We start from the raw sequence: 24923 nt of genomic DNA, 5'->3' as shown, positions 1-24923 counted from the left end.
CTAGCTGCCCATCCCTCTGAGCAGCAGTGGGGGCAGTGGCAGGGCTCTGTGTGGAACTAGCCCTGCCTGAGCGTGCAGGCCAGCTGTGTATGAATAAAAGCGCTGACCACTCAGATCCATGGCTCTGGGAGCCACATGCAGCCCTGGGGAAAGGACTGTCACACTCCCCACCCCAAGACCTCTGTCTCCAGGTGGAGATCGGACCCTGGCATTGCCACTGACAGGCAAGCGGCCATGGGACTCTGCAGACCTAAGCTCCAGAGCCAGACATCCAGAGAACAGACCCCCACCCCCACCCCCTGCCTTCTCCACAGACCAAACTACCCCTCAAGTCCTTGGATAATTAAAGATGGCGGTCTTGGGACTTCCCTGGTGGTCCAGTGGTTAAGAACCCACCTGCCAATGCAGGGAACACAGGTTCGATCCCTGGTCCGGGAAGATCCCACATGCTGTGGAGCAACTAAGCCTGTGCGCCACAACTACTGAGCCTGCGCTCTAGAGCCCACGAGCCACAACTACTGAGCCCGCGTGCTGCAACTACTGAAGCCCACTTGCCTAGAGCCTGTGCTCCGCAACGAAGAGTAGCCCCTGCTCACTGCAACTAGAGAAAGCCCGCGTGCAGCAATGAAGACCCAACACAGCCATAAATAAATAAATATATTAATTAATTAAAAAAAAACAACCAATACCTATTAAAACAAAAAAGAGAGATGGCCGTCCCTTACAGGTAGCTTCATAGACTGCCCACTAACCAGGCATATAGGCACATTGATGGGAAAGAGCTGTAGCCCCCACTCCCATGGGGCAGGTCCTGCTCACATACACTGATGTGGGAGGACACTGATGCTTGGGAGGGAAGGGACCTATTGGCCAGCAAGGGGGTCACCCAGAGTAGAACAGAGAGAAGGCAAGGGAAGGAAGAGGGCCAAGTGAAGGTGCCAACCCACAGCTGTCAAGCTCCAGGCCCTGACCTCCATCGGGCAAGGCCCTGTCACCCTCCTGTCCCCACCTGCCTCCGCCCAGCTCACCTCACGCAAACATTCTGCAAACAGCTCATTTCCTTGGAGGTCCGCTGGGGGCCCCAGTCTTCCTTATCCAGGAACTGGCACTCCTGGATCTCCAGGTCCCTGGGTGGGTGCATAATGAGGGCTGGACCAGAATCTGGAGGCTGGGGAGGGTGGGGTGGGCAGAGAGGGGAACCAAGCCCGAGGCCCCGGCTTCTTCAGTCCTGTCTGGGCCACACCCCCTGAACCCCACCGCAGGCTGAGTCCCGGCCCAAGTCTGAATGCTGATGGCGGGGGAGCAGTACACTGTGCCCGCCTCCCCCCGCAGCCTCACGCACGTTCGCACGGCCTCACTCTGCGGGGTCTTTGGTGGACTCTGCTGTGCTCAGGAGCGTAAACAGGAACGTGACGGTGGCTTCCTGTTGCAGGCCCAGCTTCTGCTCTGAAGAATCTGAAGAAGGTGGCTTTGGCAGAGAGGGTGCCCTGGTGACTGAAGTGGCATGAGGCTGGCAGCCCAAGAACCGGGGTCCTCCCACACCCAACAGCAAGACAGTGGAGTGCAATGGCTGGGTGTTCAGATCTCCATCCAGGCAGGAGGAGAATTTCTCTAGCCCTCCTGCCACCCCGGCCCTCTGCCTTGGGAGGTCCTGTCACCTCTGTACCCTGCTCCCTGGAGACCTGAGTGTCTTCTGGCTGCTGCTCCCCAGGAGGCTGCGGCAGCGGCTTCTCCTTGGGCTTGGAGTGGGCTCTTTGTCCACCCGTGGGAGACTGAGGGAGACGGAAACTTGGTTGGTGAGCCATGCCCACCATCCCGCTGGCCTCCCCTTTCCAGCCTCCCCTGGTTTTCTTGGGGCGGCCTCCAGCCTCGAGAACCTCCACCACCAGCTCTGTCCAGTAAACCAGATCCCTCAAAGTTTGGGTTGCTAGATTTAGCAAGTAAAAATAGGACACCCAGTGAAATGTGAATTTCAGAATAAATAGTGAGTCATATTTTTCAAGCATAAGTATATCCCAAATATTGCACAGACCATACTTATACTTTAAAAAGTATTTGTTTTCCATCTGAAATTAAAATTTCACTGGGGTGTCCTGTGTTGTGTTTTCTTTCTTTCTTTTTTTTTTTTTTTTTGTCACACCGTGCAGCTTGTGGGATCTTATTTCCCTGACCAGGGACTGAACCCAGGCCCTTGGCAGTGAAAGCGTCCAGTCCTAACCACTGGACCACCAGGGAATTCCCTGGGGTGTCCTGTGTCTTATCTGGCAACCCTACTAAAGCTACATGTTGACAGTATTTTGTAAAAATGAATTTCTGCAAATGCAAGTTGTCAGGGTAGGGGGTGGGGGATAGAATGGCACTGTTTAAAGGGATCCTATAGAAGCTTATAGGAGAGTGGAGACTCCCTCCCATTCTTGCTGTAGAAATCATCTATCAGTTGGGCATTGAGAAGCAAATAGTGTGGCATTCAAGACCCTGAACTATGGACACCCTTGTTTGTAACCCACTTACTATTCCACCGTCCTTGAACAAGCCTCTGCTCAGACTTGGCCAGGAGCTTCCCTTCCCAACACCACCCCAAATGTCCCCACCACCGTGCTCTCACTCACACTGTTCCCCCCCTCCCGTTCCCTCCCGCCTTGGTAATCTGAACCTGGTCCACTCTTTTCTCTGCTGAGCAAAGACGGCACCTCCCCCGGGACCCCCTTAGATCCGTGGTGGAGCCGGAGCTGCGCTGAGCCTGAGGATGCTTCTGTCTCTATGAGGTGGTGTAAGATGTCCCACCAAGCAGGCCTGAAATAGCAGCTTCTCCCCAAGTCACAGAAAGCCTTAAGTCAACAGATGGACTCGTCATCATTTTTCGCTCTCCAATTTTTCAGAATCTTGTACGCTTGCTGGCCAAAAGGTGAAGGACAATCCAACTGGAGAACAAATGGTGACCTCAGACGCATCTTTCTTTACACTGAGCTCCACCTGGGCTTCGGAAAGGCCTGTGGGTTGTGGCAGGAATTCTATGCCATGTGCTCTCTGCATTACATCGAACCTTTCCAGATGGCGCCTGAAATACCACAGTCCTGTGCATGTGATGTAAACAGAATCTCATTGGCTGGCAGTGCCCGCAGAGGGCCTGTTACCCTGGGGACTCGCTGTGCCTCAGGGTAGACCGATTCTTGGAAGCAGGGAGCTCCGCCACCGGGTTTGATCTGTCCCAAAGGGATGCCGGCAATGTACAAGATCTGCAAAACTAGCCAGACCCTTGCCCTGGTAACTTTGCTTTGGAAACTAGGCCTAAAGAAACAACTCCAAAGGAAATAAAAATAATTCACATGGAGGTCCACGGTAGCCGATTTACACCATGAAGAAAAACTGGAACCTGCCTAAAGGGCCCAAATATAAGAAAAGGTAAGTAAACGATGACTTATGAACATGATAGAATACAATCCACTCTGAAGTTAATGGTCCCCAGTAAACACTGGTCGACCAACCACTGTCTGTGGGACAAGCCTCGGGCTGGGCCCTGAGAACACACTGATAGATGACTGTGACCCGGTTCTGCCCAGGAGAAGCCCCCAGGGATGAAGGGGTGGCCCAGGCTCCCAGGTGACCACAGGGCAAGGACATGTGCCATCCAGAGGCCTGTACAGAAAACCTTGACCAAGAGAGGAGGGAGCCACTGGGCTTAGGAGCACCAGAAAGACTCCACCGAGTGGTGCTGCTTGCTCTACGAGTCGAGTCAGCCAGAGAAGGAAGAAGGGCAAGCCAGAAGAGGGAATGGTTTGGGCGGGACGGTGCCAACAGGCATGGTGCGTCCAGGCGTGGGGTGCTCCCGCTAGCTCCCAGGGTGAGCAGGCCTGGGCTGTGGCCCCCAGGTGACAAGGAGGCATGGGAGGCCTTTGAGTGTTTGTCTGTGTGGGTTGTTTGGGCCGTAGCTGAGAGGATGGATGGGAGGAGGAGACCCTGGGGGCAGAAGCCCAGGGCCTTGGGGGTGAAGGAGAGGGGCACGCACAACTGCTGCCCATGACAAGTGTCTACACTGTGTTAATACCAGGGAAGGCGAGCATGGTCTGTACATGCTACGTACCAATGCACCACACAGGGTTGCCAAATAAAATACAGGATGCCTGGTTAAATCTGAGCGCCACATAAACAGTGAGATTTGTTCTAGTATGATCATGTCCCAAACATTGCGTGGCATGCACTTGTACTGCAAAATTACTCCTTGTTTATCGGATTTGGGACATGCTTATGCTAAACAAAAATTCATCGTTTATCTGACATTTCAAATTTAACCAGGCATCCTGTATATTTTTATTTGTTACATCTGGCAACTCTAACACCATGCCCACCTGTTGGTACCCATCAGAGGAAACTGGGAGGCACGAACAGCTTCCTGGTTACCAGTTAGTAACCAGGAAGGATTGGAGAGGTGGATGACTGGAGATCTAGGTGTGTATCTGAACAATCAGCGATACAGGAAGTTGTAATAAGATAGGGAGTCGAGGGTCACTAGTTCTTTGACTTCCCTCGGTGCCCCCACCGGCCTTCAGCCTGGCTAACAGCTGACTGTACGCAAGCTCTCTCCCCGCAGTCCGTGGAGCTCTTCCCCAGAGAATGCCTGGGGTTCCCTTGGTGCCCCCTCAGGGTCCCACTAGCCAAGCTTAGACAGGTGCTTCATTCAGATTTAGAGAGAAGACAGCTCAGAGCTGAAAATCCATAAACCCGGGTTCAAGTCCTGCTCTGCCGTTCAAAGGTGGGGCAGCCCCAGGCACTAGGCTCAATTTCCTAGCCTCTAGAATGGGTATTCAACTCCACAAATATTTACAGAGCCCTGATTTTATTCAAGGCCTTGCTCTGAATGTGGGGAGGATACAAAAAGGAATTTCCTCCTTTAAGGAGTCAGTCATGGACTGAGTACAAGAATACTAGCAGTCAGTTATTACACTCTATCAGGTGCTGTGCATGTGACCATCAGCCTGGAAAACAATCCCCAGAGCAATTCTGTAATAGAGGTAGAATTAGCCCCACTCGGGACTTCCCTGGTGGCGTAGCGGCTAAGAATCCGCCTGTCAATGCAGGGGACACGGGTTTGATCCCTTGTCCAGGAAGATCCCACATGCTGCGGAGCAACTAAGCCCATGCGCCACAACTACTGAGCCTGCATTCTAGAGCCTGCGAGCCACAGCTACTGAGCCCACGCGCCACAACTACTGAAGCCCACACGCCTAGGGCCCGTGCTCTGCAACAAGAGGAGCCACTGCAATGAGAAGCCTGCGCACCACAACAAAGACCCAATGCAGCCAAAAATAAAGAAAGAAAGAAAGAATTAGCCCCACTTTTCATAAGAGAAAAGTGAGGCTTGAAGAAGCTAAGTGACTTGCCTATAATCTCAGAAGAGTCAAAGCCAGGGTTCAGACCCAGGGCTACCCGGGCCTCCACCTGATGGCTGTCAGAGAGTTTGACAACTTGCCAGCCAGGAGATGGAAATACGTGAGGGGAAGGCAGCCTGCTTGAAGCCCATATGTTGGGAGGACCACCCGGGCCTTGGGCCAAGGCCTCACCTGAAGGTTGGCGGTTGCAGGGGCTCAGGACTCAGGCTGAGGAGGCGAGGGCCGTGGTTCGGGTAGGGAGCTGTCCTGTGGAAGAGGGAGGGTGCAGTCCACTCCCAGGGCCGTGGGGGTCAGTGTGAGCCCTGGGGCTGGAGCCAGGATTCATGCTGGGGGAGGCAGAGGCCCCATGCCTGAGTGCAGGCCACCCAGGGGCCACTGCTCCTGACTCCACCTGCACCTCTCTCTCCTCCAGGGCACCCAGAAGCTCTCAGCCCCTAGCTCCTACAGGAGGGTGTGAGCTGCTGTGGACCAGGCTGGAGGGAAACCACCACCCCTATTCATCCATGATGCGCCCGGATGCTGGGGGGACAGAGACAAATACGATTCTGCCTCCACGCTCGGAGCTAAGACTACCGTGTAAATGTGTGTGCCCCACAGACAGACTCGAGCTTACAGGAGCTGTGAGAGAGGTCCGGGAGTCAGAAAGGAGGGAGTGGTCAGGTCTCCCTGAAAACAACTACTGTTCACCAAGTACGTATCACGTACTAAGCACTTTACCTGTATCATCTCCTCTCTCACCTAAACCCCATGGGGTGGGGAAAGGTATCCCCCGCTTTTCCAAAGTTCACTTTATGCCAGTCACTTTTACAAAAGACCTAACATTAGCACCTGTTTTTGCTAACTGAAAGAAATCTGAAGACAATTTTCATTTTTAGGGAAAAAGCGAAAATAGCTTCCAGCATCAGTTTTGCCGTGTGCCGGTAGAGGCAGCTCACACCCCGAGCAGACAGCGTGGCCCCGCCAAGCGCCTCCGCCGGGAACTGCACCTTACATCTCAGCATTGTGAGCGTCTGTGCTTTAACCGCGATTTATGCTGTGTACCCGTTAGCAAGCGGTTGTGACCTAAGGCAAATTGCGTCTTTGCTTACGCCATTTCGGCTTACAAAAGGTTCACAGGAATGCTCTACTTTCAGATAGCGGGGAAACCTGTACTATTATTGTTCTCATTTTACAGATAAGGAAACTGAGGCACAGAGAAATTAATTAACTTGCCTGGGGTCTCACATCTAGAAACTGGCAGCGCCAGGATCCAAAGTCCATTGAACTCCGGAATCTGTGCTGTTACCCACCATGCCGTTGCTGCAGAAGGGACAGGCAGGTAGGAAAGACTGAGCAGAGGTGACGCTTGAGCCAAAGCCAAACCTAATCAAGTCAGAACTCAGCAGGTGAGACAGCATTGGGAAGAGCAGGTGAGGCAGAGAGCAGTCTGAGCAAAGGCTGGGAGGGAGGACCTTGCAGCAGCTCAGGGTCTGCACCGGTTCTGTGGGCCTCAGACTGGAGATGTGGCCACCAGCCTCACCCTGGAGTCCTCATGAGCCCTGCCAAGCGGTCTGGAGCAACAGGGCTCTGGGTTGCAAACAAGAGAAAACAACATTGGTTAATTTGAGCAAAAAAGGACTTTATTGGAAGGCTACTAGGGAGTCGCGGAACTCATAGAACAGACTCAAAGGGCAGGAAGTATGGGATGCTGGCTGCCAGGACCACGTGAGGACCCTGCCACAGGAGCCAACTGTAGTGTTCTGCCATCTCCACACTGGACGGCGGAGGCCCAGGGCTGCCGCTGGACACGTGAGGCCACCACCTCGCTGAATCCTCAATTATCTTTCCCTCTCTTCCTGGTCCTCGTTCCAGGTCCTCATGCAAAATCTGATTGGCTGAGCTCAGGTGAGATGCCTATGTCCTGGTTGCTGGGATCACGGGGAGCAAGTGTCTGGCCTCTTCATGCCCATGGAGGGAAGTGGCGTCTTGCAGTCAGCGCATTTGTAGAGGTTGAGACTGGGCAGCCAAAACCCAATAACCATCCATTACACGACTGCACGGACAATGGGAAGTCGCCAAAGGTTTTTTTTTTTTTTTTATTGTGGCAAAGTACATAAAATTTACCATTTTAAGCGTTTTAAGTGTACAGTTCAGTAGCATTAAGCACACTCGCATTGCTGTGCAACCATCACCAGCATCCATCTCCGGAACTTTTTCATCTTCCCAAAGTGAAACTCTGTCCCTGTTAAACAAGAACTCCCCATTCCCCCCGCCCCAGTCCCTGGCGCCTACCATCCTACTGTCTGTCTTGATGCATTTGACTGTTTCAGGTATCTCATACAAATGGAGTCATACAATATTCGTCCTTTTGTGTCTCATTTCACTTAGCATGTCTTCAAGGTTCATCCATGTTGTAGCATGTGGCAGAACACCATTCCTTTTGAAGACTGAATATTCTATTGTACTTCTATATTGCATTTTGTTTATCCATTCATCCATTGATGGATATTTGTGTTATTTCCACCTTTTGGCAATTGTAAATAATGCTGCTATGAACATGGGTGTACAAATATCTTAAGACCCTGCTTTCAATTCTTTTGGGTATCGTACCCAGAAAGGAATTGTATCAAAGGGTTTTAAGCAGGGGAGAAACAGCATATTTTTGTCTCCTAGAAAACTCATTCTGGCCGCAGTGTGGACAGTTTGTAGAGGTGAGAGTAAAGGGAATAAGACCCACTAGGCCAGAGCAACTGTCCAGTGGCCATGGGGATGGAGGGATGTTGAGGGTGGGGCTGATGGGATGGGGTAAAGGAGAGGGTAGAGCTGCAGAGGACCCCCAGTTTCCTGGCTTGTGCAACTTGGGCCAGCTGGTGGTGTTGCTAACATCAGGGGGAGCACAGGAAAAGGCAAGCTGGTGGATGAGCTGAATTTGCGATGACTTCTGAGTTGAGATACAATTTTTTTTTTTAACATCTTTTGAGATACAGTTTTAGAAGACAGTTCTAGATTCCAGTTTGAAGCCCAGGAGGGAGGTATGGTTTGGAGATAGACTAGAAAGCCTTGAGCAAGGAGGCAGCCCAGAGAGAGCAAGCAGATCGGAAAGAGGGTCCAGGACTGGACCTGGGTGTCCTGATATTTCAGGGGAATCCAAGAAAGAGGGGCCAGCAGTGCCAGGGCCCCAAGAAGGTGTTCTCCGCTAAGGCTACAGAGGCCCGAGTCTTTAGCACTGGGCATTAGGCGGTCAATGGTTACTTTTGCCCAAGCAGTAAATGGAGTGATGAGGGCACCCAAAGTAAATGAAACAGAAGCAGAAAGCAGTTTTTGAACATTTTTCAAGGAGCTTAACCTTGAAAGGCATAACAGTAGTTGAAGACAGATGCTGGACAAAACTTTTTGGTTAGGATTAGCGTGGTTGTTTTTAACAATAAAATGAACATAGGCTTGTTTAAGGCTTGTAGGAGAAAGAGGAACAAGGTCTCAGAGATGAGGGAACTGGATCAAAAGCCAAAATGCAAAGCTTGGCCTTGAAAAGAGGAGCCTGCTCTCCTCTGGGTAAGGGAAGGAGGTAAGTGGGGAGGTTTAGGGAGAATTAAAGAATTTAAAGGCCTTAATTTGTTCTAAGGACTAGGAGGCAAGGACAAGAGTAGGAAGGATGAGGGGAAGGACAGTGGTTGTGACACCTGCATCAAGGTGCACGTATGTCCCTGGGCCTCCTCTGGCCGAGTGCCATAATTCCTGGGAATCGCACCTTTGACTAGCTCCCCAGGGGGTTCTGCACCCACTGCTGTGGAGCACCCAGGTTGGGCCAGTGTGTGAGGAACTGGCTCCTTCACAGGAGTCTGTCAGGAAGAGGGGGCGGGGAATAAGAGCTGGACTTGGGGTGTGGTGGAGGGTTGGTTCCCAGGCACTAAGCGAAGCTCTTAGCAGCCTCACCGCAGACCGACTTCTTTCCTCCTGGGACAGGAGGGTACAGGGCTCCCCTTCTTAGAGGAGTGGGTGAGTGACTGGACAGAAAAAACATACCTGGGGGTGGGGTGGGGGTGGGAGTGATCTACCACAGGCTACTGGAGGCCAGGCTGGCAGCCCCCCATACAAAGGGACAACCCTGGTGACACAGCCCAAAGAAGGCATGGCTTCCTGGGTCCCACACCTTCAGCTCTGCCTTTGACCCAACAAAGAAACAGTCTATGAACAGGCAGAAACTCTTTAATTGTTGTTTTCTTTAAAAAACAAACCCCAGTTTTTCCTTAAACTCCATTCTTAGTTTTTCAGGGACAAAGAGAAGTTTGCAATCATGACATCAACTCAACATCATTTGGCTACTCCCGATTCTGCAGGACTAAGACATTTCCCAGGAGTTGTCCCGCCAGCCAGCGAGGACAATTGCAAAGAGTTTAACTAGCACCCACCAGGCCCGTGCCATTTCAGGGACCCTAACCAAGCAAGCACTCATCTTCCCTGATATTCTCTGCTATCCACTAGCCTCTCCACACTCCTCTTATCCCCTACTTCCATGAACCTGTAAACATCAAAAGGCACAGAGGCCTGGGCTATGGAGGAAGTTGTGGTTGGGCAGCCTTTGAAAGCTCACCTTTTAACAATATTGAGAAAAGAGAAACAGGGGCTAGGGGAGTGGGGATCCCCAGAGACAATGAGATGACCCCACCCTCCCCCTAGTTCAACTCCTAGCACCTACCTCAGGCAGTGTCCTCCTGTGAGAGGACACTAAGGAAGCTGAAAGTTAAAACTGCTATCAACCCTGGCCCCTTTCTGGCACGTGAGAAAAGCTTCCTAGAACTTTACGAAATGCTAATGTCACCAGGACCATTCAACCCGTAAGTTCTTCTTCTAGAGCTAAGTAGACGCTGAACACTTTGTTTTGTAAAAAACAGGTATGAGTGATAAGAGGGGGGGCCTCCTGCCATGGGCCCCTTCCTGCCCTCTGCAGTTATCCGTCCATATGCCCTGAGCCTCAGGTTCTGGGGGGTCTGGAGACACCTTCCCTCCCCAAGCGGCCACTGCTCCATCAACCTGCATTTAACCGAACATCTCAGCAACAGCACACAGAACTATAAAACACAGCTTCTGTGCAGCAGACATTTATAGTCTGAGACCCAACCAAGGCTTCCCTCCCTCCTTCAAAACTTAAGACTATAGGCTGAATATTCTGCTTCTTCCTCACAGACAGAATTGTCTCCAATCCATGGCGACAGTCCTCCTGGACCATCTACAGAATCTAAGAGGAAACCCAAGCCTCGTTACCTAGATGCACTCATGGCTGGGAACCAAGCCTCAGCAGAGGCAACTCAGTAGAGAAAGCCCGAGGCTGGCTGTGGCCCTCGGCATCCAGCTCTGGTGGGGCTGCCGCAGAGCGGCCACATTTCCCCACAAGAGCAGAGGTGCTCTCTCTCACCCCCAGCCCCCAGCCCTTTAACCTCTTCTGGCTGGGCCAGTGATTCCTACTCCCTAGTCTGAGGCCCGACTGGAAACAGGCTGGGATACTCTGGGACGTAGTGGGGAAAGGATGGTAGGTGACTGACTACAGGCAGGACACCAGTGCGGGGCTGGGCCAGGCGGGCCCCGTTTCCTCAAGCTGAAACGGCCGCTGCCGCTGTGCCAGCCCTCAGAGGACAGGCCTCATGTGCAGCAACAGCGCGTGCACAGGTAACGAGACCAGGGGAGGGGACCCCAAGTGTCTTCTCCACAGGGAGAGGGGACTATGTACAGGGGGAAGAGGGGAGTCTGGCCAGGGACAGCCCCACTTCATCTCATTCAACCAGGAGATCAAACTGCTCAGCAGCTTCAAACTCAGCATTCATGGCCGCGGCCCACTCATCCAGCTCCGATTTCTGGGGGAAGAGAAATGGGGGGCAGGTGAGTGGAGAAGCGGGCACATTGGCTGGAGCATTTCCACCCATACCCTGCAGGCGCCGCCTTTCTCCCGTGACAGCCAGGGCCGAGCCCCGGCCCTGCACGTGTCCCGGTGCGTCTCCCCGTGTGTCTGGCATGACGGCAGAGGAAGGCCCCTGCCCCTCACTCACCAAGATCTCCGGCACCTTCCTCTTCTTTCGTTTCTCTTTCACGGCCGGGGGAGAGATTCCAGGGAGAGTTGTGTCTGGGGCCCAGGGCTTCACAGGGACCCTGGGGACCTCAGTTAGCTTTGAACCCACCACAGGCGAGACTCCAGCCAAGTCTTCTGTGGCCAGCAGCCCCTCAAAGCCAGAGCAGGACCAGCGACCCGGGGTGGAGGTGGAGGCCGAGCCAGGAGTCTCCAGGCGGCTGTAGGATCGCCTGACTTTCTTGGACATTTCCAAGTCTCTGGCGTCCAGGTCTCCTTCCCTGGAGTCGGACTCAACATTCAGGGAGCACAGCGCAGGAGTGGAGGCGGAGGTGACCCGGACACTGCGTGTCGGGAAGACGTCCTCCCAAGTAGGCTCCTTGCTAGGAGGGTTGTTTTCTTTCTCCAAAAAAACAGCGATCTGTACCAGGACAGAAGAGAGAACGCCTCCCTGTTACTTGGCTGTGTTACTTACTTCAAGAAAGGCGCAAGGAGATTTAGGGCAGAAAGAAAGACCCACAGGACCTAAAATGTCCATCCAGTCAATAAGTCCTTACTGGCCATCTGCCAGGCACTGGGAGTAGAGCAGGGAATAAAACCGAGAAGACCCGTCTCCACAGTGCTGCCACTCTGGTGGGGAAAATAGAGAATAGGGAGAATCACGTCGTATGTTAAGCACTTTGGAAAAAAACAACAGGACTGAGCATACTGGGTGGGGGAAGGGTTTGGAATTTTAAGTAGGTGTAGGTCAGTGTAGGCCTCACTGAGGTAGCACTGGAGCTATGACTTGAAGGAGATGAGGGAGTAAGTCATCTGGAGGAGAAATGTTCTAGGCAGAGAGAACAGAAGGTGCAAAAGTCCTGAGGTGAACGGGTACCAGTCAGGGTCAAGGAACAATAAGGCTAGCGTGGCTGAAGTGAGAGGGAGCGAGGCGAGGAACTGAGCATGGGGTTCGAGAGGTAATGGGGGTGTTATAGGGCATTTTGCAGGCCACTGTAAGGGGAGACCCATGGAGCCCCTTGCTCCGAGACCCAGGGAGCCATGGCAAAGTTCTGAACAGGAAAGCACTTAATCTGACATGTGTATTAAGAGGTTCACACACTGGCTTCTCATAATTCCAGTCTCAGCTGAAGTGCTGCCTCCTCAGGGAGGCGGTCCCTTACCGTGGAACGGAGCAGCCCCTCCTCACCTTTGCTAGTCACCCTCTGTCACAATGACCTCTTTCCTGAACAGTGAGCATCACTATCTGATTGTGGCTGTTCGCTGGGTGACTGTGACGCCAACTAGAATGTGCGCGTCACATGTGAGCATCTTCATCTGTCTCGCTGACCTTGCCTGTGCCCAACACCTTCAGCAGAGCCCTGCGTGGAGCCGGTGTTCCATAAATAATCACTGAGTTAACTTTCACAAAACTTGACACTGAGCTTTGTGCCAACCAAGACAAGGCGAGAAACAAGACAAATTTAGGGCCCTTGTGGTTTAATAGAATTATATTGGTTATCAAGAGAGACATTTCCTGGCTACAGATTCTGGGGAATCTGCCCCATAAGTCTTAGTAAAAGGGATACGGAACAAAATGGGAGTCACCCAGACGACTTCTTCTTCAATCCCTACAGCCAAGCAGTCATCGAAGTCCTTGTGCATTTTTTGTTCAGTATCTCATGAATCTATCATTCAACCAACAAGAAAGAGTGGCCACCATAGGGGAGACAGAAGTCCCTGCCCCTAAGACAACAAACATGCAAACAAAATACTCTCGGCTATTCATAAGGCCTATGGAGAAATGTATCAGGCAGGCTTCGGGGAGGCAGTGCCCTTTGAGCTGAGTCCTATGTGATGCGGTGGTCACGCAGTGAGCCAGGGGAAGAAGCAGCACTCTGCCTTTACCTAACTTCAGGCTCCCACCATCTCACTTCGGGATTCCTTTCATGCCCGCCCACCTGGTCTGGGGGTCCCCAGAAGGCTTTCTGCAATCCATTCTCCACCCAGACCCTAAAGAGATCTTTCTAAAATACCCAAGCCTGCCTCAGTCACTACCTTAAGACTCTCCAAAGCTGCCCACAGAACAAAGGATGAAGTCGAAGCTCATCCTCATGCCTCATCAGGATCTGCTCTGGCTTGGCACGCTCCCTCCCCTGACAAGGTCTGGGGCAGACACATCAAAGCTGCTGTTCCCCAAACCTCATGCTTTTCCTTGTGGACTCCAGGCATCTGCAAACACAGCTTCCTTTGCCTAGAACACTCCTAACTTGTCTTCAAAGACTCAGTTTAAACACTTCTTCTGTGAAACATTCCCTGAGCTACCTGGTCTGGGTTAGGTGCCTTTACAGCATCTAGTACTTTCTTTATTGCAGTCCTCAGCACACTATGTTATCACTTATTTGTCTTTCTCCCCACTTGACTGTAAGCCCCGTGAGCCACTCAAAGGCAGTTAGTATTTCTCATTCATTATATCTTCAGGTAGAGATCTCCTTTTAATGAGACATCCTTAACAATAACTTCTGCTAAAACAGTTAAGGACATTATACTACACTGAGAACAATAGACGAGGAAGAAGAAAGTAGTTAAGACACAGCTCAACTTTTAAAGGAAAATGGTAGAGAATACAGGGCATCAATAGCTAAACGCACCAAGTGTGCAGGAAGTAAGCAAGACTGGCGATACACATAGGTGTCCAAAGGCAAACTGTTTCAAAATACAGCAAATAGCTCCCTGGGCAGACGTGAGCAGCCATTATATTCCGCCTCAGCTCTAGACTGTCTGTCCTGGATTTCCCTTAACTAAGAAAATGAAAATGAACTTACCCGGGGGCTCCTTCGAGGCGAATGAACAGACGGGATCTGTGGAGACAACACTAGTTGATCACATCAACACTAGTTGATCCCACTTCTGGCTCCCCACCTACAACCCCTCTCTCTGTCCTCACCTCTACAGTATGGGCCACGATCTTCTTCAAGACGATGGGCTTTCTGACGGGAGTCGCCTGGGGTGCCTGGAGAAGAGGGGTGAACTTGAGCTCTACATTACCCCAGGGGCCTCCGGGGCAGGAGGAACTGAGGAACCCGGGGCTCACCTTAGGCCAGATTTCCGGGAGGATGCTTGGGAGATCAGAGCCTGATTTCCGCTGGGACCTCCGCAGAGACTGAGTGGAAGTTGGGGCGCTGGGCCCTGGAAAGAGACAAATTTAGCAGGTAGGGGAGGACTCTAGACCTCAGAGTCTAGAGAGAACAGGAGCTGAAGAGAGCGAGAGTTCCCAAACAGGCCCTTTGGGGGCGCCTTCTCGGGAGGGGGACGAGCCTCCTAGGGCGGTGGGGGGAGGGCCTTCCTCACGGAACTGCGTCCCACAAACTGCTCAGCCCCATCTCTCCCGCGCGCCCTCCGCTCACCGGAGCACTGGGCGGCCCCTCCGGACCGGGTTCGCCTCTGGGACATGTCTAGCCTTGGTCTCGAGCTCTACTGCCGCAGCCGCCGCAGCCACCGCCGCCAGGGCTCGCGCCAACCCGAAGGGCAAACGTTCGAATTACCCGCCTTACTCGGGAGGAAGTGGAAGTGACGTAAGGCGGGAGGGCCGCCGACCTCTGGTCACCCCTTTTCCACCCGCCTCCACGTCTAGCGTCTGCAGGGGCGGGGCCAGAGGCGAGCTGGTGTCATCAGCGCGCGCCGCACCCGGAAGAGACGTGGCAGTGGAGGGATAATCGGAGGGTTCTGAGCTGGAGGGAGCCGAGCGAGAACTCGGCTGAGTGCTGTCTGACCTTCCGCACCTCGGACCGGCGCTCGCGCCCTGGGGACGAGTGCCGCAGCCGATTCGTAACACACAGTGGGGTCTGTGGGGAAGGTGGGGGCGGGGCTTGGAGGGGGTGGGGCTCGGGAGGGGCCCCTAGGGGCGGGGCCGGTGGTATCGGAGAGACTGATGGAGGGGCCTGGCCAGGTTTGGGATGCGGGAGGCATCTGGGGTCTCCGGAGGTGGGATTTATGCAGGGGGCGTGGCCGGAATGGAGAGGGACGGTGGGCAAGAGTTTGGGGTTGGGGCGAGTACGAGAGGTGTCTAGGGCAGGTAAGAGTGGAAACAACTGGGCTGGTGAGTGCGTTGTGGCGGCCACCAGAACCTGGTTCCCTGCCAACTCAGACCCCTTCCTCAGGGTCGACTATGGGGCTTTGCAAGTGCCCCAAGAGGAAGGTGACCAACCTATTCTGCTTCGAACACCGGGTCAACGTCTGCGAGCACTGCCTGGTAGCCAATCACGCCAAGGTGGGTGTTCAGAGGAACGGCTGAGCAGGGCACTAGGTGGGCAGGCAGTATTGACTTCCTCCAAATCCATGAAGGGCCTGGCCCTAGAATGGAAGCTCCACAAGGACAAGGACTTAGTTTATTTTGTTCACTGTTGTATCCCCAGTGCTTAAGTCAGAGTATGGCACACTGTGTGTGCTCAATAAATGTTTATTGAATGGTCGAACAGAAGTATCAGTCTCCTCTGTGATGAGAAAAAGAGGCATCTGGGCTTTGGGGAGATGGGCTGTGGAGTTCTTGCTCCAGTTGTGACCTCTTTCTCCCACTTCAGTGCATCGTCCAGTCCTACCTGCAGTGGCTCCAAGATAGCGATTACAACCCCAATTGCCGCCTCTGCAACATACCCCTGGCCTCCCGGGAGACGACCCGCCTGGTCTGTTATGGTGAGGCCTGGGCACCTTATGGGGGGATCAGGACAGGCCCAGCGTGACCAGTTTCCAGGCACTCCCCAAGCAGCAGGACAGTGACCTCTCAAGTCTGGGAGGCTGGAGCCCCAGGTTCTGGTCCAGCTAGGTTACTTACCTGCTGTGTGAGCTCAGGCAAGTCATTTCCCCTTAAGAGGCCTTAGTGTTTTTCCCTAAAAATTAAAGCTTCTAGCTTCTTCCCTGCCAATCTCTAGGGTTGAGTGAGAGCCAGTCAAACTTGTGGGTGTGGTTGTAGCTGTGAGCAGTAGCTGGCCATACCAGCAGTGAGCTGAAAGCATGGGGCTTTCAGACATTCAGGATCCATTTCTGATTCCAAGATTAAACAGAGAGGAACTGCATTCCTCACAGTAATGTCAGCTAAAGGAAGTCAGCAGGGGCATGTGTCATGACCTTGACCTGACTCTGGTGTAAGAGCCTTAGCTCCACTTTTTGAAGGAACTAGTGTAAAAGAGTGCGCTCCATGTATGTGTTTCTCACTGTGTGTTTATATGTGCATGAACTGAACGTGCATTGTGTCTTTACATAAGTGTTAGTGTATTCATTAGTACTATGGGTGAATGAATGGGTAACTGTTGTATGTGAACATATAAGCACAGGTGTGTTGTGGGGTTGCAGGAGAATTCCTAGGTGAGGGTGCGTAAGTGTTAGCAAACGTGAGTGTATAGATGTGTATGTGAGAGTTAGTCTGCCCGTATGTGTGGATGTAGGGGATGGCACCTGCGTTTGACATGTATATAAACACGTGTATATCTGTGCCCATGGATGTGTACACCCATACGTGTTCCTGTGTGTATGTCTAGTAACCTTTTCTGAAACTGTTCTTGATGAGCTGTTAGCCCAATGAGCTTGTGATGAGTGCGAGTCCAGAGAGGACTCATGGAAAGGGTAGGTGGCATCTTCTTCCCACCCACCCCCACCCCCTAGTGGGCTGGGAAGTTTGGGAGCATCTGCCTTAACTTAGTCAGATAGTGGTGGCCAGGAAGGCCAAAGTCTTAGGGAATACTGAGGAAGTGGACCTGGGGTGAGGATGGGCAAGAGAAGGCCCTGGGCTTACACTTATGTGTGCATGTATCTCTGCAGCAGGCTGGGGGCTCTTGCTGGGCTAGGGGTCCTAAGTGTCTGCTTCTTCATGTCTTTCCTCCACTACTTCATGGGCCCTCAGATCTCTTCCACTGGGCCTGCCTCAATGAACGTGCTGCCCAGCTACCCCAAAACACAGCACCTGCTGGCTACCAGTGCCCCAGCTGCAGTGGCCCCATCTTCCCTCCAACCAACCTGGCCGGCCCCGTGGCCTCCGCACTGAGAGAGAAACTGGCCACAGTCAACTGGGCCCGGGCAGGACTGGGTCTTCCTCTGGTGAGAGCCTGTATCCCCTGGGTCCCACCTGGGCCAGGTGGGTGGGTGGGGACAGCACTGGGCAGGCTGGTGACATCTGTTCTTTCCTCCAGATTGACGAGGTGGTGAGCCCAGAGCCTGAGCCCCTCAACACTTCCGACTTCTCTGACTGGTCCAGCTTTAATGGTAAGTGGTGGTCTCCACCTGCTGTTGGGGCCCTTGCCTCCCTGCTCTGCTGACAGCTCTCTTCCTGCCCACAGCCAGTGGTAGCCCCAAACAAGAGGAGACAGCCAGCGCTTCTGCTGCCCCAGCCTTCTACAGCCAAGTCCCCCGGCCCCCTGCGTCCCCGAGCCGACCCGAGCAGCACATGGTGATCCACATGGGCAGTCCCGAGCCTCTGACTCACGGTGAGCCGGGGAACTGTCCAGGCCAGAGGAGGATAGAATGGGAGTGGGGTGCTTTGCGTGGAGGGAGTTCGGGGGTCTGGACACCCACCCACAGGGACCCTTCCTCACTGCATCACAGACGTTACCTCCCCACAATTCCGAGATGCTGTTAGGCTGAGAAGGGCCGGGATCTCCTGCCCTCCCCTCTCCCCACCCCGCTATGGGCCAGTTTTCCTGAGCCTGTGGATGCCGGTGGCTCTGCCCCTGCAGCCTCAGCCCCAAGGAAGGTGTATGACACGCGGGATGATGACCGAGCGCCAGGCCTCCATGGGGATTGTGATGATGACAAGTACCGTCGCCGGCCTGCCCTGGGCTGGCTGGCCCAGCTGCTCAGGTACATGGGGTCAGGTGGGGCAGGATGCCAGGAAGGGGGAGGAGGGGAAGTGAGAGCCAGAGACCCTGGCAGGGCGATTTCATGACAAAAGGGGCTTGTTCTGGGTAATAACGGGACCTGGTATAGGGGCTGTGCACCGAAGCCTGGGCTTGGGTCTGCCCCCCTCCGGGTGTTTCCTTGCGTGCTACGTATGAGGTTCGGACTCGGGCTCTTTGAGGCCCCTTCCTGCTCTGACACCCCCCAATCTTTGTGACTCTCCTTATGCCCGACACATTCCAGTTTCAGAACACAGTTGTTGCCTCAGCTGGTTTGAGCTGCACAGTCAGCCTGGTAGTGGGCAGGCGCAGGGATGACCACCCTTGAGGAAACCAGGCTCAGGGATGGTGGCGCTGGGGCCGGAAGACGAGCGTCATGGCTGGGGCTCCTCTCCCGGCTGCAGGGGCCGCCAGGGACTGGAGGCCTGACCTGACTTCCCCTCATCCCCCCAGGAGCCGGGCTGGGTCTCGTAAGCGGCCGCTGACCCTGCTCCAGCGGGCAGGGCTGCTGCTGCTCCTGGGGCTGCTGGGCTTCCTGGCCCTCCTTGCGCTCATGTCTCGCCTGGGCCGGGCTGCGGCTGACAGCGATCCCAACCTGGACCCGCTCATGAACCCTCACATCCGTGTGGGTCCCTCCTGAGCCCCTGCTTATGGCTGGGCCAGCCTAGGAGCTGGGGGCCTGAGGGTGGGTAGAGGGGGAGGTCCAGGGGCCCTTCTCTGCTCCTCTTCCTCAAGCCTGAGACACTAAGATCCCAGGCCCAAAGCCAAGTCCACCAGAGTGGCTGCAGGCTAGGCCTGGGGTTCCTGCAGATCAAACATTTGTCTTGACCTTCTCCTCCTGGGTCTCCAGCTTTCCCCCTCCCTCCCCCAAAGGAGCTGACAGGTGGAAATAAATTACAGACTTTATTAAAACACCCGAAGCAGCCTTTTCCTTCCCCCTTCTCAGCCTGGGCCCCAAGCCTCAGTGGTTCTCTTCCCGGTACTCTATGGCCAGAAACTCCAGGGACAGGCGGTTGAAGAACATGGCTCCGTTGAGCACTGGGCAGAGGAGAGAGCCCCCATCAACCTTGCCTGCCCCCTCCTTGCTGCATCTCAGGGTTCCAGAGCTCCCCCCTCCCGCTGCGTACACCCTACTCACTCAGGACGGTCAGGGAAAAGCATCGACGAAACTTGTCATGTGTCATCTCAGCGTAGAGTGACCCCATGGCGGCCCAGCAGATGCCGATCACCTGGGAGAACTGTAGGCCCCCATCCCGTGGGAGAGTGGCCCCCTGACACACAGGGGGGTTTCCATCAGCCCCTGGGCCTCCTCTGACCAGCCCTCGAGCCCCTGCCCTGGCCTACCATCAGGACAACTGTGTAGCGGAAGCTCATGCGGTCATAGTGGTGGGTGATACAGAAGTTGTGCACGTCGCTGGCGAAGACGGTCAGGTGTACGAAGAAGAGCATCAGAGCAGCCATGGTGAGAATCATGCCTTGTGGGAAGAAGAGCACGGCCACGCGGTCCCGCCACCGCATCCTGGCGGCAGCACAGACTCAAGGCAGCTGGTACAGCTTGAGCAAGCGGACACTGCCCAGGAGGAGCAGCCGACCCCTCCGGTTCTGGAGCGCACAGTCTGGAATAGCCGTAGGATTCTAGAATCAGGAGGACATAGAGAACAAGATTCTCGAGCACAGGCTCTTTCCAGCCAATACAGGAGTGTTTCATGGGTGGCCAGGGCAGCTCTGAACTGTGGAGGGGGGCTGGGCTAAAGGTACAGAGCAGCGGGGCCCTACCGTGTTGAGGGAGGGACAGTGTACCTCACCATCCCAGCCCACACACTTTGTGCTCTTGGGCAAATCTTCTCACTAAGTCCTCAACAGTTCCACGCAGGAGGTAGTGTGGGCACATTCTGCAGATGAAGAACTGGGGCTCAGAAAAGTGAAGGGGGGACTTCCTTGGTGGCACAGTGGTTAAGAATCCACCTGCCAATGCAGGGGACACAGGTTCGAGCCCTGGTCCGGGGAGATCCCGCATGCCATGGAACAACTAATCCTGTGTGCCACAACTACTGAGCCTGCAAGCCACAGCTATTGAAGCGCACATGCCTAGAGCCCATGCTTCACAACAAGAGAAGCCACCGCAATGAGAAGCACACGCACCACAACGAAGAGTAGCCCCTGCTCGCCGCAACTAGAGAAAGCCCGCGCACAGCAACGAACACCCAACACAGCCAAAAAAAAAAAAAAAAAGTGAAGGGGCATGTAGGTCCTCAGCAAGTCTTAGGCAGATGAGAGGTCAGGTGTAATCTCTCCTAATGAGATCTCTCCAGTAGAACTGGAGGATGTAGCCAGGTGAGGGCAGGCCTGGGCTGGATCACAAACTCCAAGTATTTGTTCCAGCCCCTAATGGGGAGGAAGTAAGGGAAGGGACAACACATTCTCCATAGCTGTCCCAGGACCTTTCCACATCCTCCCCAGGTGGGCCCTGGAGAGCAACTGGCTTTTCCATCTTCTCCCCAGATGTTCTTCCAACACATGATGCTGACCAGCTCTCCCCTCTGCTGCCTTCCAGCACTCAGCATCTTAACACTCATTGTCTCTACCATTCCAAGAGTCCCATGAGAAAGCTGGGACTGGTGGCACAAATCCTATTTTACACACAAGCCTGGGGCACAGAGAGGGATTGTCAGCTCAAGTTTTCGCAGCCAATGAGTGAGGGAATCAGTACTAAGACTAATATCCACTTCTACCTGAGGCTGTGGAATGGGTAGGGACAATTAGATGCCAAGAAAAAAACATTTCCTCTGTACGTGTGAGAGGTGAGAACTCCAGGACTGTCAACAAAATAAGTCAGAAAACTGGCCAGAAATGGTGTGGAGGGACATGCAAACTCCCAGGAACTAAAGTATTGTAGAAGAAGAGTTGATGTTGAACTTGGCCAGCCCCATTGCCTCCTGCCTGACTGTCTGCCCCAGAAGTCAGGTCCCAGGTCAGGTCAAGACCGGAAGTCTCCTGCCTGGAAGCAGTAAGGTTAAATAAAGCCCGACACCACCATCCATTATTGCTGCCCAGTGTCATTAATCACAAGAGACCCTCAGACCCCCATCTTAACACATTGAAGGGGTGATGCCCGATGCCCAGCTGTGTTCACACCATTGAAACAATTGTTTGCACTTTAGTTCTCATTTGAATACAAACGAATGTTTTTATGTTAGGGCTTCTACCTCAATGTCATTAAAAAAAAAAATTACCCCCAGGAGCTTCCCTGGAGGCGCAGTGGTTGAGAGTCCGCCTGCCGATGCAGGGAACACGGGTTCGTGCCCCGGTCCGGGAGGATCCCACATGCCGCTGAGCGGCTGGGCCAGTGAGCCATGGCCGCTGAGCCTGCGCGTCCGGAGCCTGTGCTCCGCAATGGGAGAGGCCACAACAGTGAGAGGCCCGCATAACGCAAAAAAAAATAATAATAAATAATTACCCCCATAGTGTATGAATATGTTCTTGTAAAAGATTTGCATCATACACAGGCATACAGAGGAGAATGTACCAGTCTCCCCCCTCCACCCTCACACCTACAGAGGTAACCCCTTCAACAGTTCGGTGAGTGGGCATCTTTTGAGTTCCTTCTTTTTAAAAAAATTTTTTAAAAATTATTATTATTATAATTTTTGGGTTTTTTTGCGGTATGCGTGCCTCTCACTGTTGTGGCCTCTCCCGTTGCGGAACACAGGCTCCGGACGTGCAGACCCAGCGGCCATGGCTCACGGGCCCAGCCGCTCCGCGGCATGTGGGATCTTCCCGGACCGGGGCACGAACCCGTGTCCCCTGCATCGGCAGGCGGACTCTCAACCACTGCGCCACCAGGGAAGCCCTATTATTATTATTTTTAATTTATTTGTTTATTTTTGGCTGCGTTGGATCTTCGTTGCTGAGCGCGGGCTTTCTCTAGCTGCCGCGGGGGCTACTCGTTGCGGTGCGCGGGCTTCTCATTGTAGTGGCTTCTCTTGTTGCGGAGCATGAGCTCCAGGCACATGGGCTTCAGTAGTTGTGGCACGCGGGCTCTAGAGCGCAGGCTCAGTAGCTGTGGCACACGGGCTTAGTTGCTCCGCGGCATGTGGGATCTTCCTGTACCAGGACTTGAGCCCGTGTCCCCTGCATTGGCAGGCGGATTCTTAACCACTGTGCCACCAGGAAGCCCTGAGTCCCTTCTTGATGTTAACTTCATACACCTACGTGTACATCTACATGCATAATTTAAAAAACAAAATCACACCATATATACTGTCAAAGTATAATTTTCAGAAAGTTAAAAATATGATCTCTAAATAAAGAATAAACATGTAACTAAGATGTCTTAACTCATCGGTGAAGGGTTCCCCCTCAGTAAGGTAGGAATGCGTCTTGAGGAGCTGGATATGGATAGGCATTTAAAGAGAAATATTAGAACATGATTACTAGGTTAGATACAAAATTGGCTGGTGTCCTACAGGGCAAACAAACCAAATTTTGAGGTTATTTTTCCATTGGATATAGATGTTTTGCATCTCTTTGGGACAATATCTAAATAGCAAGATCAAACAAATGTACACTCCTATAGGTAATTAAATAATCCTTGGGTGGGCTTGTGAAACAATGCCCCAGTATGATATTGGAAGGTCATGCTACCGTCTGTATTCCAAATTTTGGATAATTTTTCTTAACAGTATTCTGCAACTTTTTTTTTGAAGTTTATAGATTTCTTGGAGTAGATCTACATCTTTCTACTCTTTTTAAAGACTATATTTATTCAGGCTGCGCTGGGGCTTAGTTGCGGTGGGATCTTTGTTCCAGCATGTTTAGTTTCGGCACGTGGGATCTTTAGTTGTGGCATGCGGACTTCTTAGTTGCGGCATGAGAACTCTTAGTTGCAGCAGGCATGTGGGATCTAGTTCCCTGACCAAGGATCGAACCCGGGCCCCCTGCATTGGGAGCGCAGAGTCCCACCCACTGGACCAACCAGGGAAGCCCCTAAATCTTTATACTCTTTTCTTCATTTTTCTTAAGATTATAGCTTGATAAGCTTAAATCTTCATGTATATTTACATGTATAAATACAGCCTCTGAGTATCCCATAGAGTCAGGGGTCAGCAAACTTCTGTGAAAAACAAGATAGTAAATGTTACAGGTTTTGCCAGCCGTACGTCTCTGTTGCAATGACTCAACTCTGCTGTTGTAGTTAAAAGTAGGCATAGGGCTTCCCTGGTGGTGCAGTGGTTAAGAATCTGCCTGCCAATGCAGGGGATGTGTTTGAGCCCTGGTCTGGGAAGATCCCACATGCCGCGGAGCAACTACGCCCGTGTGCCACAACTACTGAGTGTGCACTCTAGAGCCCGCAAGCTGCAACTACTGAGCCCGCATGCCACAACTACTGGAGCCTGTGTGCCACAACTACGGGAGCCCGCGTGCCACAACTACTGAAGCCTGCATGCCTAGAGCCCGTGCTCCACAACAAGAGAAGCCACTGCAATGAGAAGCCCGCGCACCACAATGAAGAGTAGCCCCCGCTCGCTGTAACTAGAGAAAGCCCGCGCGCAGCAACAAAGACCCAAGGCAGCCAAAAATAAATAAATTAAAAAACCAAAAGCAGGCATACATAATATGTAAATGCATGGGCATGGATGTGTTCCCATGGACACTGAAATATGAATTTCATATGATTTTCACATCATGAAATGCCATTATTTTTTTTCAACCATTTAAAAATGAAAAAAAAAGCTTACAGGCCATATGAAAACAGGTGGTGGGCTGTGTTTGGCTGGCAGGACCCCTGCCAAAGAATAAAGTGGTTTCCATTCCATCCCTGGGCCCCCAGCCCATCATAAGTAATGTTTCAAGGACCACACTGACACAGTCTTTTTCTCCTTTTCATCCATTCAAACTCGGCGTGTCTCAGTTTGAACTGAAAGTCTTTCCCTATCTTCAGCTCTTCACCTGGGTGAACAGCTGTACCTTTGTCCCAATCGGACACCTGAGAATTATCCTCAACATCTCCACCTAACCCCTCTGTCAGCACATCCCATCAGTCACTTAAGATGTGCCAACTGTGTCTTCTAAGCGGCGTATAATAGGAGTTCTCAAGTTCAGGTGCACCAGAACTACTTGACTTAAAAAAAATAAGCTAGGTCTGAGGGGAGCCCAGAGTCTTTGCAACACGCCACAAGTAATTCTGAAGGCAATTCTGATGCACGTCAGAGGACCAGGCCTTGAGAAACACTGCGCTAGAGGAACTGTGCAGCACTGTACATGCATTTAATCCTCGCAGCCCCCTTGTGAAATATGTACCCCAATATTAGGAATGGGGGAAACTGAGCTGCTACCCCCGTAACAAGGCAGTGGCAGGATGCCAGACATACCCTCTCTGGCTCCACGGCCCGCGCTCCGTCCACTGCATCTAGGGACATATTCCGCAGCCCCTGTCTGCGGGGGTGCAGGGTTGGAAGCCACGACTCGTCCTCCTTCTGGGAGGACAGCGACTCGACCAGTTCCACAAAATCCTTCCTGCAAAGCTGGGGGAACCCAGGGCTCTGGCGGAACCTCTTCGCTCGGGGAGGAAAGGTGCGGGGGAACTCCAGTCTCGAAGGACCCAGGGCTGCAGGGGGACGTTTCACCCGAAGGACT

General features: G+C 53.0%; 3 protein-coding genes across 5 annotated transcripts; 1 reads left to right on the top strand and 2 right to left on the bottom strand.

Annotated features, from left to right (window-relative positions):
- Window positions 1-9554: 9554 nt before the first annotated feature.
- Window positions 9555-14966, bottom strand: CDCA5 (cell division cycle associated 5). The gene is made up of 6 exons (XM_004264334.3): window positions 14811-14966; window positions 14498-14592; window positions 14351-14416; window positions 14229-14264; window positions 11408-11845; window positions 9555-11215 (listed from the first exon to the last, which is right to left on the bottom strand). Exons 1-6 carry the CDS (start codon window positions 14854-14856, stop codon window positions 11135-11137), a joined length of 762 nt encoding a protein of 253 aa, XP_004264382.1. The 5' UTR covers window positions 14857-14966; the 3' UTR covers window positions 9555-11134.
- A 125-nt stretch (window positions 14967-15091) lies between these two features.
- Window positions 15092-19201, top strand: ZFPL1 (zinc finger protein like 1). 3 transcript variants are annotated; one of them, XM_012537451.3, is made up of 8 exons: window positions 15092-15246; window positions 15564-15673; window positions 15984-16095; window positions 17300-17493; window positions 17586-17658; window positions 17733-17879; window positions 18129-18252; window positions 18741-19201. In XM_012537451.3, exons 2-8 carry the CDS (start codon window positions 15572-15574, stop codon window positions 18925-18927), a joined length of 939 nt encoding a protein of 312 aa, XP_012392905.1. In that variant the 5' UTR covers window positions 15092-15246; window positions 15564-15571; the 3' UTR covers window positions 18928-19201. The 3 variants fall into 3 exon arrangements, with proteins under 3 accessions (XP_012392905.1, XP_049569060.1, XP_033272135.1); XM_049713103.1 differs by lacking the exon at window positions 15092-15246 and adding an exon at window positions 15328-15352; XM_033416244.2 differs by lacking the exon at window positions 15092-15246 and adding an exon at window positions 15357-15478.
- On the bottom strand, window positions 19182-24918 carry TMEM262 (transmembrane protein 262). The gene is made up of 4 exons (XM_004264337.4): window positions 24659-24918; window positions 19632-19922; window positions 19426-19525; window positions 19182-19325 (listed from the first exon to the last, which is right to left on the bottom strand). The coding sequence occupies exons 2-4, from the start codon at window positions 19803-19805 to the stop codon at window positions 19249-19251; spliced, it is 351 nt and encodes a 116-aa protein (XP_004264385.1). The 5' UTR covers window positions 19806-19922; window positions 24659-24918; the 3' UTR covers window positions 19182-19248.
- Between the last annotated feature and the right edge of the window lie 5 nt (window positions 24919-24923).

Source organism: Orcinus orca, chromosome 8 (genome assembly GCF_937001465.1).
Source record: "Orcinus orca chromosome 8, mOrcOrc1.1, whole genome shotgun sequence".
NCBI lineage: Eukaryota > Metazoa > Chordata > Mammalia > Artiodactyla > Delphinidae > Orcinus > Orcinus orca.
This window is presented reverse-complemented; position numbering and strand designations above follow the sequence as displayed.